The 17,438-nt window shown below is 41.1% G+C and overlaps 1 protein-coding gene across 1 annotated transcript in view; it reads right to left on the reverse strand.

Annotated features, from left to right (window-relative positions):
* The window catches only part of Acadsb (acyl-CoA dehydrogenase short/branched chain), a 38,840-nt gene extending 21,457 nt beyond the window's left edge, over nucleotides 1-17,383 (reverse strand). The window contains exons 1-2 of the mRNA XM_052196886.1: nucleotides 17,236-17,383; nucleotides 878-1,037 (exon numbers count right to left, since the gene is read on the reverse strand). Of these exons, the coding sequence (XP_052052846.1) occupies nucleotides 878-1,037; nucleotides 17,236-17,277 (202 nt within the window). The 5' untranslated portion in view covers nucleotides 17,278-17,383. The remainder of the gene's footprint in view (nucleotides 1-877; nucleotides 1,038-17,235) is intronic.
* Between the last annotated feature and the right edge of the window lie 55 nt (nucleotides 17,384-17,438).

Here is a 17,438-nt window from a genome sequence, read left to right on the forward strand (position 1 = left end):
TTTAAACATAGGTGTTCCTTCTGAAAGCTTCTCTTCAAAGACTTCTGCATATCTCTGCCCAGACGCTCTACCTATCATTTTACTTCTATTACACAAACCAATATAAGACATACATCCAACCTTCTCCCTGCTTCCGGCCCCTCCCATCTTATTCTTTTTGCTATTTTTGAGACAGAATTTCACTGTGTAGCCCTAGTTGGCCTGGAACTTACTATGAGAGCAGGCTAGCCTTAACTCACAAAGATCTACTTGCTTCGGGTTTTAGAGTTCTGAGATAAAAGACATATACCCCCATGCCAGACACCTGTGGTTTCCCTGCTTAAACCTTCTTTCTACATAAGCACATCCTATCTAACGTGGACCTTTTAATAGCTGCACGACCACACATAGGAAGGATTCTCCACCTCAGCCCTAAGAATGTTCTGGGCAAGTAAGCCTTTGTTTTGGAGACGCTTTCCCTGTGCACTGTAGAATGGCCAGTGTCATGTCCTCACTCCAGGGCTACAGAAGAGACTGGAAGTGAAGCGGCTTCTGGGAAGAGCTGGAGAACTGGGGAACAAAGATGGGGAAGCCTTAACCTGTAACCTAGCCTTTTATTCTGCTGTTGTTTTTATATTACTTTTTCCAAACTATTATGTGAAATATTCCATTTATATGACTTTACTTTGGAGGCTGAGGTAAAGTTACTTGAGCCCAGGGAGTTGAGATCACCATGGGCAACACAGCAACATCCTGCTTCAAAAACAAACAAATACCCTCAAGCCCCCAAACAGAGCAACCACCACTGCAGAGATGAGCATATCTCCCAGGCTGTTTTGTGTTGTTTCCCATGACCAGAGGGGCAACAGGATGAAGTTGAAGGTTTACTTTTACTTACCTGCCTTCTGCATAATAATTTCCTCATCAGTAAATGTCTGTAGAGGTGCAGAGGCTAGTGCATTATTTGTTATACTGAGTAATGCTTCTGGTTGTGAGGATTTGAAGACATGAGGAGGAATTTTCCAGGAAGACAAGCAAGTTGGGAAGTTTCTTCTTAGCTTTAGGAACAGACCCAATTGAAGAAGAGACATACATAGAAGAAAGCAATTTGAACATTAGTTTCCTTGGGAATAACTCTAGCACCCATTCTTATTTATTTATCTATCTGTATGAGTTTATTTATACCACATATGTGCCAGTGCCGGTGGAAGAGGGGATTGGGTCCCCTGGAACTGGAGATTTAGATGGTTGTGAGCCATGATATGAGTGCTGGGAAACAAACCTGGGTCCTCTGCAAGAACAGCCTACGCCACTCATTCTTATACCCTATACCCATATTCTAACATAAGCGAGCTTAATTTAGTACACTTTGAAATGCACTTTTTTGCTGTTTTGTTCTTCTGAGACATGGTTTCTCTGTGTAGCCCTGGATGTCCTGGGCTCACTTTTAGACCAAGCTGGCCTCAAACTCACAGAGATCCACCTGCCTCTGCCTCCCAAGCACTGGATTAAAGGTGTATGTCATCATGCCCAACTAAATCCATTGTCTTTTAAACACAGTGCAAAGTCATTGAATATTGTATGGTACTCCTTTATCTAGCAATGGGCTATTGTAAATAAACAGACCCTCTAATTAAAATTTTATTTTTATTCTTTTTAATTCTGTGTATGTGTGTGGTCTGTATGTAGGTATGTGCACTTGAGGGCCACACAGGCCAGAGGTGTCAGATCCCCCTGGAGCTGGTGTTACAGGCAGTTGTGAGCCAGCTGATGTGGGTGGTGGCAATTGAATTTGGGTCCTCTGAAAAAGGAAAGCAGTGCCCTCTCTCCCTCTCCTCTCCTCCTCTCTCCAGGGTCTTTATATATAGCTCAAGCTGTCCTGGAACTCCAGGCAGATCAGGCTGGCCTCAAAACTCAGAGATGCCCCTACCTCTGCCTCCTGGGATTAGAAATGTGTGTCCCTACACCAATCTTCTAGTGCACATCCTTAACATTAAGCCATATCTCCAGTCCAGCTACCTTTTAACCCACAAGGAAACAAGTATTACACTGAATGAATATATTAATGAGTATAATAAATAAGTTATTACACTGAACCCATTCTCTTATATTTTTGGTTATGAGCCTAGCCTTTATCAGCTGAGCCATCTCTCCAGCCTCAACTCATTCTCTAAATACATTTCTCATTTCATTAACTTCTTGGATGGGAATATAAGACTCCTGTTGCCTATGACTAACCACTGCCAAGATGGGGAGACAACGCAGTTTAAGGATTAAGGAAACAAGCTTCTGAGTCTAAAGGATCTAGGCTTAAACCCTAACATTGGCTACACAATAGCTATGTCATTTTGGCAAGTGCTGCCATTGTTTGTGGCGGTTTGAATAAGAATGGCCCCTCTAAGCTCATATATTTGAATGCCTAGTCACCAGACAGTGGAACTTATTGAAAGGATTAGGGAGTATGGCCTTGTTGGAATAGGTGTGGCCTGTGAGAGTAAGTGTGGCACTGGGGATGGACTTTGAGGTTTCAAAAGCCATGCCAGGCCCGGGCTCTCTCTTTCTGCTTGCAGATCATGATGTAGCTCTCAGCTGCATCTCTAACCTAACACCTGCCTGCCTGCATGTCTGCCTGCATGCCTGCCTGCCACCATGTTCCCTGCCATGATGACAATGGACTGAGCCTCTGAAACTATTCGCAAGCCCCCAGTTCAATGCTTTCTTTTATAAGCGTTATCTTGGTCATGGTCTCTTCACACAATGACAGAACAGTGAGTGTCAGAGGGGTACAGGTGATTTTTTTTTTAATATCTCACTATCTTAGTTTCTATACTTATAAAATTCATGTAATTTCTTTGAGTCTTGTGAGGATTAATAAAACAATCTGTATATAAAAGATTTATCACAGTATCACCATTTAGCAGGAGCTTAATAAATATTTGTGATTATTTCTACTTATGACTTTGACAATATTTGTCACTATTTCTACTTACGAATTGTGACAATAACTCTAGGCTAGGAGGAAGAATGGGGAAACACATTATTTCTCTCTTGATGAGACAGACAAGAAAAAGTAAAGAGACCAGGAAAGGAGAAGTGCAAAGGGACTACAGACAGGAAGGCATGCTGCTAATAGGCAAAGGGAGGCAAGTGGTAGCAGCTGGTTCAAGGAGGGAAGGAAGGATGGGGAGAAGTGGAAATATGGAAGTGGAAGAGAAATAAATACAAGGGCAATTTTGCTCAGTGCAGGTGATGGAGTCTTGGATTGTGCCCTCGATATATAGTCCAAAGAATGAAAGAATGAGCCAACTACCTCCATAAACTGCCTGTGAAACTTGCCTATCCATTTCAAAGCCTGCATTTCTCATTTCTAGGGGAGGTTATTTACTTCACTAAGCTCACTATAGAATTCTTTTTGTCTTTCAGTCAATATATCACCTTTGTACCTACGTTGATCTTTAAAAGAAAGCCCACTGCTGGGAAACTTAAGAAGCCAGTGGGTCTTGCAATAATACCTATTTTTCCTGCTGACACCAGTGAAAGCCCCTTAGTCTCAATATTGCCACTGACAAAGCACATGCCAGTTCAACTCACAACCATTACTTCAGATTCAAAGGAGATAGCAGGGGCAAATGAAGTTTTAGAAAGTTCAAAATGGCACACAATCGTAGGGTAGGTTACTGAAGATGCTAATCATAAAATATGAAGACTAAATGCTGTGAGTGGAATCCACTTGTAGCCCAAGCATCATGAGAGATTACTTATGTCTCTTGGTAGAGGATAATAAAGGAAAGGAAATCTTTCTTCCTCTTGCCTTTAACTGCACACTCAGGATTTCACTGTTGACTTTTCCAATGCCTCTATGCTTTGGCATTGACCACAGTCATTGCAGTTTTGGTATCTACTCTATCAAAATGATTTTCTGCAGTTATAACCCATTGTACCACATCATCACATTTTTTTTTTTTGTATAGAACAGCAATTGTTACTTGAATGGGATAGTGGTTATTTATGCCTTGCCAAATCCTTTCCTTAGTTTCTGTATGATCTGTTTCTACTCAGCTGACCAAAGAGTTCTGATGTACCATGGCTAGAAGGATCAAGTCCATGAACTTGGGGAGGGTTGGGGAATTACATATTTATTTCACTAACCTCTAGCAAAAAAACAGCATTAAAAATTATGAATATGGGCAACACATTTTGGTAATATGAGCAGTAAATGTGACTCTGCGAAAAGAAATCATAGTCATTTTCATATCACATTGATTTAGAGTGCTAGTATCTTGAAATATATTTTTGTTCATCACTATGGCAAAATTACAGTGGCTATCAGAATGACTGCCAAGCTGTATTTAAAAAGCACACATGCTCAATCACATTAAGACATTTTATAACTGTTTCATTATAATTGATTTCCTTTATAATGCTGTATCTTTTATTTTATGCATTTTAAACATTTGGAGGAAAGGTCTATAAACTTTTACTATACTGCCACATATGCTGCACTCTAAGTGCTGAAAAGTTAAGAATGCTTGACTGTGGAATGTTCTGGCAAATCAATTGCTATTTTTGTTATATTTAGCCACTGTGTTAGTTAGCACAGCCCTTCCACCATGCTTTGGCATAATGAAGTGCTATTTTAAATGTTCCTAGAGTGTTTCCGATCTAACTGCATTTACAGCCCAGAAAGGCAAAGAGCACATTACAGAAGCCATGCTGACTTGCATAGACTCAGGCAGCCTTGCAAAAGGAGAAATTTCAATAGGAATTGCACTTCTCTGTGGCCATTGTTTTTCTGCCCTGCTTGCCTTCTTGGCTCCTCCTTCTCTCAGAGGGATCCAGAGGTTTGTGTGTGTGTACTACCTGCTGACACAGGGCATGAGGAAAGTCTGCTTTTGCTGCTGCTGCTGCAGAGAACACTCTTACCCTTTTCCTAAATTAAGGGTAACTTTGCTGTCTTCCAGAAACTGTTCTCTCAGTCTCCCTTCCTAGGATAAGGAGGAAGGGCCCCTGAACTTCACAATGAACCTTGAGAATGCTATAGGACTTGAGAATGTCCTTCTTGGGGGAAGGACAAAGAAGGGTGACCATTTCTCTTAAGACTCAGGAAAGCTATCAAAGGCACCCTTTTCTCCCCTTGACCCTTGTTATGCCCTACTGGACAACTGTCCTTTTTTATTGAACAAATATTCTTTCTACCCAGCACCTATCAGGAGCTTAGGAGATTTCAGGCCACAGGCCAATTCAAGTGACACACTGGTCATGGCCTCTTCTCATATCCGGTGAACCCCCCACTAGCACACAGAGCTACTATGCATCTGCTCTGAGATGCCACTCAGTATTGCATCTCTTAAGGCCTCTGTATCTGATCACAGTCTCAATCTCTGTCCCCCAGCTTTTCTCATAACATATGGTGCTAAACTTGTTCGAACATGCCATCAGTTACTCAAGCTGATCAACAAAAGTATTTTTTACTCTGGTCTCTCTCTTGAGTTCACAACCTTCATTAACTACCCAGATCCCAATATTTTCTTCTTCTAAACAAACAAACAAACAAACAAAAACAACAACAAAACAATTTTATACTTCGATTAATGTAGCTTTTCTTTTCCTAGATCAAGGGCAACTTTCCTTTCTTCACAAATCTTTGTCTGGAATGCCTTATAGGAGAGTTGTGAAAGCTAGTTTTCACTACCTCTCACCCTGTTTCCTTAAGTGAGTATTTCCCAAATGCAAGGTATTAAAACTTAATAACTAGACAGTGGTATTCAGATGTGGGGTCCCTTAGAGGAGATAAGGCCAAAAGGCTCCTCTCTTGTGAATGGAATTAAACCCATTTACTAGTTACTTTTCTCAGTGTTACCAAATACCTGTCAAGAAGCAACAGAAAAGATTTGTTCTGTTTGGCTCACTCACTATTTGAAGACACTTCACAACACTGGCACAGACATGCTAAGGGGAGTGGCTTGTGGGTAGGGTGACAGAAACATGAGACTGCTTACATCTCGATGGCTCAGGAAGCAAGAGATGGGACAAGGAAGCAGGCAAGCCCACACACTTCAAGACTACCCACAAAAACCCACCTCTTCCAATCACCCTCCAACTCCCAAATGATCTACAACCTCCCAAAACACATCACCAGGTGGAAACCAAGTATTTAAACTCCTGAGCCTATGGAGCATTTTATATCTAAACCATCCTACTCTTGCAAAAGAGGCTTTACCCAGCATTCCACTCATTTCCCTTGAGTCAGTCAGCCAGTCATGTGAGGTTATAGTGGTCCTCAGCAAGGAAGCCCACACAGGCAAGCTAACCTGTTGGTGTGTTGCTTTTGGACTAACCAGAGGTTTATAAGAAAATAAACATCTAATCTTTAAAATATGCCTACTCTCTGGTACTGTGTCACAGTATTATAAGATGCCATATTTATAGGAAGACACAACAATTCTACATTAGTCATAGGCACAAGTAGACACATGGAAATGATACAGTGAAGTCAGCAAAAGTAAAACCTTAAAAACATAAGGTGGAGAGATGGCTCAGCAGTTAAGAGTATTGACTGCTCTCCCAAAGGTCCTGAGTTCAATTCCCAGCAACCATATGGTGACTCATAACCATAATAATGGGGATCTGATGGCTTCTTCTGGTGTGTCTGAAGACAGCTACAGCTCACATACATAAAATATACTATACTCACATACATAAAGTAAATAAATCTAAAAACCCAATTAAATATTAATGAAGGAAGGGTTAAATTTTTGTGGTATATTGATTCAATACAATTATTTCATGACTATTAAGGCAAACCAGTCTTTAAAATACTGAGGAAAAATACAATTCGCAAAAATAAAAGTTCAGCGTGACAGCATTTATGCACACTCATAAATGAATCATAAATGTAAACAGTGAATTAATCTGGCAGCTGTATTTCTTTACCTTATGCTAGTCCCCAATAACTGCTCTGAGAAACCAAAATTTATTTAAAACTGTACCTCAGTAGCTGAGCAATTAAATGATCTATCGCTATCGTCTATGCTTACCTGGCTCTCCCAGCCCCACCCTATGAGACTTGCATATTATTATTATCCGACTCTTTGGACTTTAGTGTGTTTCCATCATCTCTCTCCTGACCCCTTCCTTACGGTTTTCTTATGGCTCCAAATCCTCCACCTTCCCCACTGATCTGAATCTCCCTCGCTCCCCTTTCTCCTTCCTCTGGTTGGTATTCTGCCCAGCCACTGGGTGATCATCATTTTTTGACAATGCAGAGAATAAATTGTAAAAACCTGAGACAGGAGAGTCTTGGTATAAACATTACAAACCGTGTCTGGATTGAAACAAGATATGAGGGCAGAGAAATCAGCATTTGAATAACCCAAGGGTAAACTTTATACAGTGTATAAAACATTATGCCTACATAAACTTTAAAGCACAAATGTGCTAAATATTTAAAGAAATGGACTGAAGTATATATTTCAGCTCTGGAGTTACTATCTATGGGATAGGACAGAAGTGGGGGGGCACGTTAATGTTTATTTCTTTGAAAATAAATCTTAGTAAAGGGTTTGTGTCAGTTTCATTACTTTCTGTCCTTTTATTAAGAATACTTGATAAAAGTTTTAAAGTTAAAATTTCTTTTCTAAAATTGTATTTGTTTATATGTGTGTGAGCCTATGAGTATATTTGCAGCATGTGCTTGTAGGATCCCATGTCAGCCAGAAGAGGGAATCAGATCCTTGAAGTTGTGGGTGGCCAGGCCCTGGGAACAGAACGCTGGTTTTCTGCAGTAAGTGCTCTTAACTGCTAGGTCATCTCTCCATCACCTGCTGAAGCTTCTTAATATGATATAAAAGGCTGGAAGAAGGTTTTAGGTAACCTATTCAGGATATCATTTAAAGGATCATTTCTTGGACTTCTCAAAGCTACATATAATTAAACGAAATAAACTGATTTATTCTGGAAACATTTACCGATAATTGACTTCCCTTCCTCTACCTGGCTTTTTTTCTCCTGAAGGTCAGAAAGCAATGACCTACCGGGAGGATGACTTATCTGATCTTACTTAAGACATTGCCTAATTGTCCTCAATACTGCCAAGACTGCATTACACAAGGATGATTAATAGCAGGATAAGAATAACAAGACCCAGAGCTTAGCTATATCTCATCCCAGGCCATTAATTGTCCTTGGGCCCATTCATTTCTCCTAAAAATCTTCCTCAGCAACCTATCCCCTCCCCCCTTATCTGCAGTTTTGCTTTTCACACTCCTGTGATCTGTGGTCTGAAAATGCTAAATGGAAGAGTTGCAGAAATAAACCAAGTGCAGTTTTAAATTGTAAACCATACAGAGTACATAAGGAAGTCTCTCATTATCTTATTCTGTCCAGCTGGCCACAGATAACTGTGTGGACAGCCAGGTTATCAAACAGACTGTTGGCAGTATGGCAATTGTTTTGTACTGTTCAGAGAATGATCTACGGTGGGTTTTGAATGAGTGATTTATTAAGTATATAGTGAGCAAAAGGTACCAGAATAAATAGTGAGTAGCAGCAGATAAAGAGACAGATGGCAAAGCATTATCAAATTGGGCACTCACACTTCAGTCAAGACACTGGAGTAGCCCAACTGTGAAAAGCAGAGTGATGTCATCAAATCAGGTGGCTTACAAACACCTAATGAACAGCCAAGGAATCCCTTTAAGCAGTCAGCTAGAATTCCATATTGAGAGTCTTAGGCAAAGCAGAACATCCTCTGGGTAAGATTCCCAAGTAAAGGAACCAAGAGCAAGCAGCAGATAGGTAATGTCAAATCAAGTGTTTACAAGCACCTATCAGAAATCAGCTGGTGCACTCGCTGGTTTTGTGTGTCAACTTGACACAGGCTGGAGTTATCACAGAGAAGGGAGCTTCAGTTGGGGAAGTGCCTCCATGAGATCCAGCTGTGAGGCATTTTTTCAATTAGTGATCAAGGGGGGAGGACCCATTGTGGGTGGTGCCATCCCTGGGCTGGTAGTCTTGGGTTCTATAAGAGAGCAGGCTGAGCAAGCCAAGGGCAGCAAGTCAGTAAGAGGCATCCCTCCATGGCCTCCGCATCAGCTCCTGCTCTCTGACATGCTTGAGTTCCAGTCCTGACTTTCTTTGGTGATAAACAGCAATTTGGAACTGTAAGCTGAATAAACCCTTTCCTCCCCAACTTGTTTCTTGGTCATGATGTTTGTGCAGAAATAGAAATCCTGACTGAGACAGCTGGGGAAGGGGGATAGTCAGCCAGTGTCCTCCCTAGAGAGAATCCCCACATTCTCTCCATGGGTGAGCTTCTGCACCACTGAATTCCTCCCTATTCCCACTGCAAGCGTTAGTATATTATAGCATAATCACAGTAACCTAGGTAGAAAATGGCTTATCTTCTAGCTGTTCTCAAGGGCAGAATGAGTTAACTTTTGGGTTGTTCTTCCTCTCCCTGTTCTTCCTCAGACATGGGGGGAGAAGACAACCTTGCTTCCAGAGTCTGCCTCTCAGAGCACAAACAGCACATGACACTTTACCATGAGAGTGCATCACAACAGTGCTTGTGCTCAAATAACTTACTTCACTTAATAATGTCCCCAATGTTTGAAAGAATTCAGTCGGGCTGTTTGGATGTGCCAGAGAAAGCAGTATTTCCTTTAAATGAAAAGTATTTCTTACCTTAATAAGGAAAGAAAAACAAAACCAAACATATGTTGAGATTGCTAGGATCTACAATAAAAACAAATGATCCATGAAACTGTGCATAAGTAAAAAGAACTACATCCCTGTAGTTACTGAGGTTACTGCAGGACCTCAGGCCACAAAAGCAGTGGGCACAGGGTGACAAGTGTGGCAGTTCTCAGGATACAGGAAGGACATTACAGGCTTTGGTCTTACCCACAGTTTCAGGTGTCCATTGAGCATTTTGGAAGATACACCTCGCAGATGAAGGAGACTATTGTAGTCTTCTAAAAGTTCAATCATCTCCCACTTGATTCTCCCCTGGGAAGAAGGAATAACTAAGGGAAATCCAAATAGCTTCAAATGCTTTTAGTTGACTATGAAGCCATCACTCATTTTCGAGGTCCTGACAGCTCTGCTGTAGATGACACCTCTGACTGAGGCTACTCAGTAGCCTGAAAGTGTTTTGTTTTTCTGTTTTTGGCAAAAGCTGTTTTTTTGTTTTTTATCTTAACAGCAAGGTTAGCTACTCCTGGGAAAAGGAATTAAAAAGACTTAGTAAATAGCAATTCACTCCTGATTTATAGAGGGTAGAACATATGAAAACTTTCTGGTGATGTCACTATGTGGGTCATCTAACACAAAGCATGTAATTTGCTGCTCTATCTTTTGTTTTTTGGGTTTTTTTTTTTTTGCTCTATTTTTTTAAAACTAAAAGCAGACATATAGGACATGTTTGGTTTATAGGGAAACACTGTGTTCATCTAAACAAGGCTATCCAATTTATGGCCCAAGATACATAAGCAGCCCCAAACCAAGAACTGACTTAAAACATTATGAGATTGTGTGTGTGTGTGTGTGTGTGTGTATCTATTTTAGGTTTATTTTTATTTTTAAGTTATGTGTAATGTGTATGTCTGGCTGTAGGTATGTGCAAATAAGTATAGGTGCCCAAAGAAACAGAACCACTTCCAGGAACTATTTTTAGGAAATTAGATTTCCTAGAAATAGAAGTATAGGGGTTGTAAGCCACCAATCATGGGTGGCTACAGATTGAACCCAGGTCCTCGGTAAGAGCAGAGGTGCTCTCAACCACTGACCATCTCTCCAGCCCCATTATAAGTGTTTTGTAATTTTTTTTGGAACGTCATAGGATAGTTATTGAACATAAACTTTGCAGATGACAACATCATATTATAATGTCATGCAAAATAAATGTATGCTTTTGAAATAGGTTGGACACTCATGGATTTAGAGGATTTAATATATGGCCCAAGACATTCATTGTCCAATGTAGCCCAGAGAAGTCACAAATCTGGCTAGAGCCAAATATAAACCTAAAGAACTATAATATTCAGTAAACAAAGTTTTGTTATGTTAATGATGATCTGCCATGAAGGAAGGAAAGCATCCTGAGAGATGGAAGTTGCTATCAAGCCTGGATACATCTGAGGAATCTTTCTGCTTCCTGTGGTCTCTGCAGCTCTTTCCTTTTCTTTTTTTTTTTTTTTTTTCTTCTTCTTCTTCTTCTTCTTCTTCTTCTTCTTCTTCTTCTTCTTCTTCTTCTTCTTCTTCTTCTTCCTCCTCCTCCTCCTCCTCCTCCTCCTTCTTCTTCCTCCTCTTCCTCTTCTTCTCCTCCGCCTCCTCCTCTTTTTTTTTTTTTTTTTCAGATGGGTAGCATATACTTCACACATACAGCTGGCTGGATAGATGACTAACTCATGTTCTGGATTGGACAGACTATTATGTTACTCAAAATTGTGTGCAGTTGAAACTGAAGAGTTGATTACTTCTGGAATTTTCCATTTAATCTTTTCACAATATAGTTACCTGCAGGGAGCTAAAATTATAGACAGTAAAACTATGAGTAAAACTTTCTGTTTGGAAACACTATTATTCAAGCCTTCAAATTTATTCTCTAATCAGCCACATACTTGCTATTCACACAAAATAAACTTCTCACCACTATTAATCATTAATCTGTTTTTTCTATTTTGGGTTTCAGGGTTAGCCACTGAATCTAAATGGTAGAAGAAAAAATATTTACCCATCTCTTACAACAGAATACTATTTATTCCCAAATGGACTCTGTTACTAAATGGTTCCATTTATCCAACACTGTTGAAATAAAATGATACAACTACAAAAGAGATTAGTTGTTGGTGGCAGCAGTTAAGGGCCAGGGAGGGAATAAGAGTAACATGAGAATAGAGGGCAGCCAAGAGCTCTGTATTGCTGGGGTTATCTTTGACTTGGCTGTAGTACTGCAAATACAAATAAGGACGTGATGAACCCGCACAGAGCTACGCACACATACATAGGCATATCTGAAATAGTTTGGTGGATCACATTGTCAATTTCCTGAATGTGATACTGTACTACAATTAGTAATGTGTGTGTGTGTGTGTGTGTGTGTGTGTGTGTGTGTGTGTGTGTGTGACTGGATAAAGAACATATGGGACTCTATTTTTTTAATTAAAATTTTGTGTGTGTGTGTGTGTGTACATGCTACCTGTGTGCAGGTCCTGAAAAGGCCAGAAGAGGGCTAAGATACCCTGAAGCTAGAGTTGCAGACTGTTCCAAACTGCCCAGTGTGGGTCCCCAGCTCTTTCCTCATCTCTCTTCCTCTTTATGGTATGAGATCAATCTGCCATGGGACAGACACTCCCAGAAAAGAAACAAGTCTGTCTGCCCACAGGCCCGGAAAACTGGGCGCCTAACTAAAACTCCCTCTAAAAAGGTAAGTTGATTATCTCAGCCTTTGTTATAGTAACAAGAAGCTACTAATCAAAGGGGAGGTCCTTCAGGCTAATATTTGTATCCAACAAATGTAAGTTTAAAGGCCAAATATTGACACACAATTATGCTCAGTGTTGGCTACTGCCAAATGCGAACATTTATTTTCATGAGCTTTTATGCTACTTAATAAATAAAAATTTTTAAATTGAATATAGTCTTCATTTACATTGTCAATGGTAAAACCTTTCCTGATTTCCCCCCTCCCCAAAGACCCCCGACCGCTCTTCCCACCCTCTGACTCCACGTATATGCCCCTCCACCCAACCCACTCCCACCTTCCCCCCCCTTGGTTTCCCTTTGTTGGGGCCTCTATTGAGGTCTTTACCTGACCAAGGACCGTTCATCCCACTGATGCCCAACAAGACCTTCCTCTGCCACATTTTTGGCTGGAACAATGTGTTCCCCTTGGTTGATGGTTCAGTCCCTGGGAGTCTTGGGGCAAATGGGTGGTCGAAATCACTGTTCTTCCCATGGGGCTGTAAACTCCTTCAGCTCCTATACTGGGGACCCCACGCCCAGTTCAATAGTTGGTTGCTAGCTTCTGACTCTGTTGGCAGGGCCCCTCTGGAGACAACCATGGCATGCTCCTTTTGGTTGCTTCTTGTCATAGTGTCAGGGTTTGGTGACTGTTCATAGGATGAATCCCCAGGTAGGGCAGTCTCTGGGTGGCCTTTAATTCAGTCTCTGCTCCACACATTTTCTTCCTTATTGCTCCTGTGAGTGTTTTATTCCCTTTCTCAGAGGAACCAAAGCACCCTCACTTAAGTCTTCCTTCTTCTTGAGCTTCCTGTACTAGGTGAATTTTAACTTGTTTATTTTGAGCTTTTGGGCTAACATCCGCTTATTAGTGAGTGCATACCATGTGTGTTCTTTTGTGATTGGGTTACCTCGCTCAGGATGACACTTTCTAGTTCCAATTAATTGTTTTTAATAGCTGAATAGTACTCCATTGTGTATATATACCACATCCATACTGTATCCATTCTTCTGTTGAGGGACATCTGGGTTCTTTCCAGCTTCTGGCTATTATAAATAAGGCAGCTATGAACATAGTGGAGCATGTGTCCTTATTACATGTAGGAGCATCTTCTGGGTATATGCCCAGGAGTGGTATAGTTGGGTCTGCAGGCAGTACTATGTTTACTTTTCTGAGGAATCGCCAAACTGATTTCCAGAGTGAGAAAGAAATTAGGGAAATGACACCCTTCACAATAGTCCCAAATAATATTTCATACCTAGGTGTGACTCTAACGAAGCAAGTGAAAGATCTATATGATAAGAACTTCAAGCCTCTGAAGAAAGAAATAGAAGAAGGTCTCAGAAGATGGAAAGATCTCCCATGTTCATGTATTAGCAGGATCAATATTGTAAAAATGGCCATCTTGCTGAAAGTAATCTACAGATTCAATGCAATCCCCACCAAAACCCCAAATCAATTCTTCATAGATCTAGAAATCAAGTCTCAAATTCATCTGTAATAACAAAAAACCCAGGATAGCAAAAACTATTCTCCACAACAAATCTACTCAACCTCAAGCTCTACTACAGAGCAATAGTGATAAAAACTGTTTGGTATTGTTATGCAGACAGGCAGGAAGATCAATGGAATAGAATTGAAGACCCAGAAAAGAACCCACACACATACGGTCACTTGATATTTGACAAAGAGCTAAAAACATCCAGTAGAAAAAAGACAGCATTTTTAACAAATGGTGTTGAATCAACTGGAGGTCTATAAGCAGAAAAATGCAAATTGACCCATTCTTATCTTCTTGTACAAAGTTCAAGTCCAAGTGGATTAAGGATCTACACGTAAAACCAGATACACTGAAGCTTATAGAGGAGAAAGTGGGGACAAATCTTGATCACATGGGCAGAGGGGAAAAGTTCCTGAACAGAACACCAATGGCTTATGTTCTATGAACAAGAATCGACAAATGGGGCCTCATAAAATCACAAAGCTTCTATAAGGCAAAGGACACAGTCAATGGGACAAAACGGCAACCAACAAATTGGGAAAAGATCTTTACTAACTCTACATCCGATAGAGGGCTAATATCCAATGTATACAAAGAACTCAAGAAGTTAGTCTCCAGAGAATCAAATAACCCTATTAAAAAATGGGGTACAGAGATAAACAGGGAATTATCAACTGAGGAAACTTGAATGGCTCTAAAGCACCTAAAGAAATGTTCAGCATCCTTAGTTATCAGGGAAATGCAAATCAAAACAACACTGAGATTCCACCTTACACTGGTCAGAATGGCTAAGATGAAAAACCCAAGGGACAGCAGATGCTGAAGAGGATGTGGGGAAAAAAGAACACTTCTCCATTGTTGGTGGGATTGCAAGCTGGTAAAAGAAAGGATTAATATAGCACATAAATATAGATGAGACATAGAGATGGCTCTGCCAGGTCATTAAAGCAGGAATGAAAACCAGGAGGTGTTGGCACACACCTTTATATCCTAGCCCTCTGGAGGTAGATCTCTGAGTTCAACACTGTTCTGGTTTACTGAGCAAGTTTCTAGATCAACCAGGGCTACACAGAGAAACACTGCTTAAAAAAACAAACCAAATGAAAACCAGCCAACCTAACCAAAAAACAAAACAAAACCAAACCATAACAAAACAACAAACCAAATACAAACCAAACCAAACCAAACCAAACAAAAAGTAGGGATGGGTAATCACAATTACAATGTCCTTATTTTCTCCCACACCTTACATAAGTTCTGCTTTTGTGTGGATGACAGAGGCAGCAACAGTTTCCCTTAAGATGAAGCACAAGCAGTAGGGGACAAGGGTTTGGTGATGTTCAGGACCTCTCTTGCTTTGATAATGGCTGCAAAGTGCAGGAGAAAAACTTTAACATGGAACTTTGTGCATGCTAAAGAGAAACTATAAAAGTGCTGTCTTAGTCAGTGGTCTATTGCTGTGAAGCATGACCATAGCAACTCTTTTTATTTTTATTTTTACTTTTATTTTTTCCTCAAGACAGGGTTTCTCTGTATAGCCCTGGCTGCCTTGGAACTCACTCTGTAGACCAGACTGGCCTCGAACTCAGAAATCTGCCTGCCTCTGCCTTCCAGAGTGCTGGGATTATAGGCATGTGCCACCACTGCCCGGCTCACAGCAACTCTTATAAAAGAAAGAATTTAATTGGGGCTTGTTACAATTTCAGAAGTTTAGTTTATTGGTCATGGTGGGAAGCATGGCTGCACATAGGCAGACATGGTTCTGGAGGAGGAGAACCTAGAAAAAAAGATTCAAAGAGTTTAAGCAACTAGTTAAGGTTATACCACAGAGCCTGGGCTCTATATCCAAGCAGCTTTGCACCAGAACTTACTTAATTAACCACCATGCTACAGGCAAATTTCAGTAAAATATACTAATTTGCATACAAGAGATCCAAAACCTATGCCAGACTATAATGCACAAATCTAAACAAAATACTTCCGTGGTATCTCCAACCAAGGAGAAGCAGCAGTAGTGTTTGTCAAAGTCACCTAATCCTTTGTATGAAATCTCTACATCTCAAGATTAAACTGCTACTTGTTAAGACGTTCATGAAAAGTAAGAGAGACAGGAAGCTGGAGGAGCACCAAGGACTTGTAGGCTAGAAAAACAAATGGTGGAACAAACTGAAAAAACTCAGACAAGTCTGTTTGCTACATTATTATTAAGCAACAATTATCAGACAGTATTAAATAATAATCATGAGAACCCATTTCTAATCCTTTGTGACAATGCACTAACATAACTTTATAATTTCCTAAATACCACAAGCTTGTAAAACAATCAAATAACGTTAATTATCTACAATGAGAGGCAGAGAGGTGCAGACTGCAGGTGCACCATTTACAAGCTACTTCCTCTCATCAGTAGCTCGTAAAACCAGGAAGGAAGACTGCAGGATTTTGATTGCTCACCAAAATAGTGGGATCTGAGTCTTATCTGTCTTGAGACTTGACATCTGCCCAAGGAAATTTTAAAATTACTATCTAGCTGGAGGTTTTCCAGCTAACTACCACCACAGCAAAGACACCCAGTCATCCTTTCACTTAAAAGTTAGCCAAATGGATCTGTCAATCGCCTAAGTAGGGAAACACCCTCCAGGAAAGTTGTCTATTTTAGGCACCCGAAGAATGAGCATCAAGTCCAGTTACAAATGTGGGCTGGCACAATGGTTCTTTTGGCTATTGCCCACTCTGACTGTTAAGAGTGTCTTTTGTTATTCTATAATACATTCTGTCTTCTGCACTGTTCTGTGTGTCCTAATTCCAAGCTCAGAAGATCCAAGGGTGCGAAAGGAGGCCAGAAAAATCCTGGTGAAACAAGAGGCTAGCCCTCAGACCAAGTTTGAGGAAGGGCACTAGAATGGGCTCTTGGGCTCCTCGGAGTCTAAGGTAGGTCCCTCCAAGGGGGCTGATCAGTGAAATACAGTTTAAGAAATGTTTTCCCTGAATGGTGAAGTCCCAGGAATATGAGATCCCTTCCAGCTGGGCTGCTAATGGGAAGAGGGTGTCATTAGGCTCGACGAGTAGGCCTAGATTTTAACCATTAAAAACATCATCATCATCATCACCCGGGGATATGTGGCATGAGGTGGGACCGATCCTGAAGAAAGTCTAGATGGCGGTGAAAGAGTGAAAGATGGTCTGCAGAGACCAGCCCCGCCAGCCCTCCCAGCCTATTAGGAAAAGATGACGTCGCCAGGACTCAGTGTGGCCCCAGGCCTCCCGAGACGGTCGCTTCTAACCCACTCACCAGCCGGCCAGCACGCCACAACTGGAAAGCAGACACGGCCATCCTTGCTTCAGGCAGAGTGGCTTGTTTAGCTTGCTTGGCTTTCTATAGAACCTTTGCGCAAGACACCCTGGGCGGATCAAGCTCGGGCTCTGCCCACACTAGCATCCGCCCCTCACACACCCCCTCGAGTCCCCGCCCACTCCCACCTACGGAACCCCAGG

Source organism: Apodemus sylvaticus, chromosome 1, assembly GCF_947179515.1.
Source record: "Apodemus sylvaticus chromosome 1, mApoSyl1.1, whole genome shotgun sequence".
NCBI lineage: Eukaryota > Metazoa > Chordata > Mammalia > Rodentia > Muridae > Apodemus > Apodemus sylvaticus.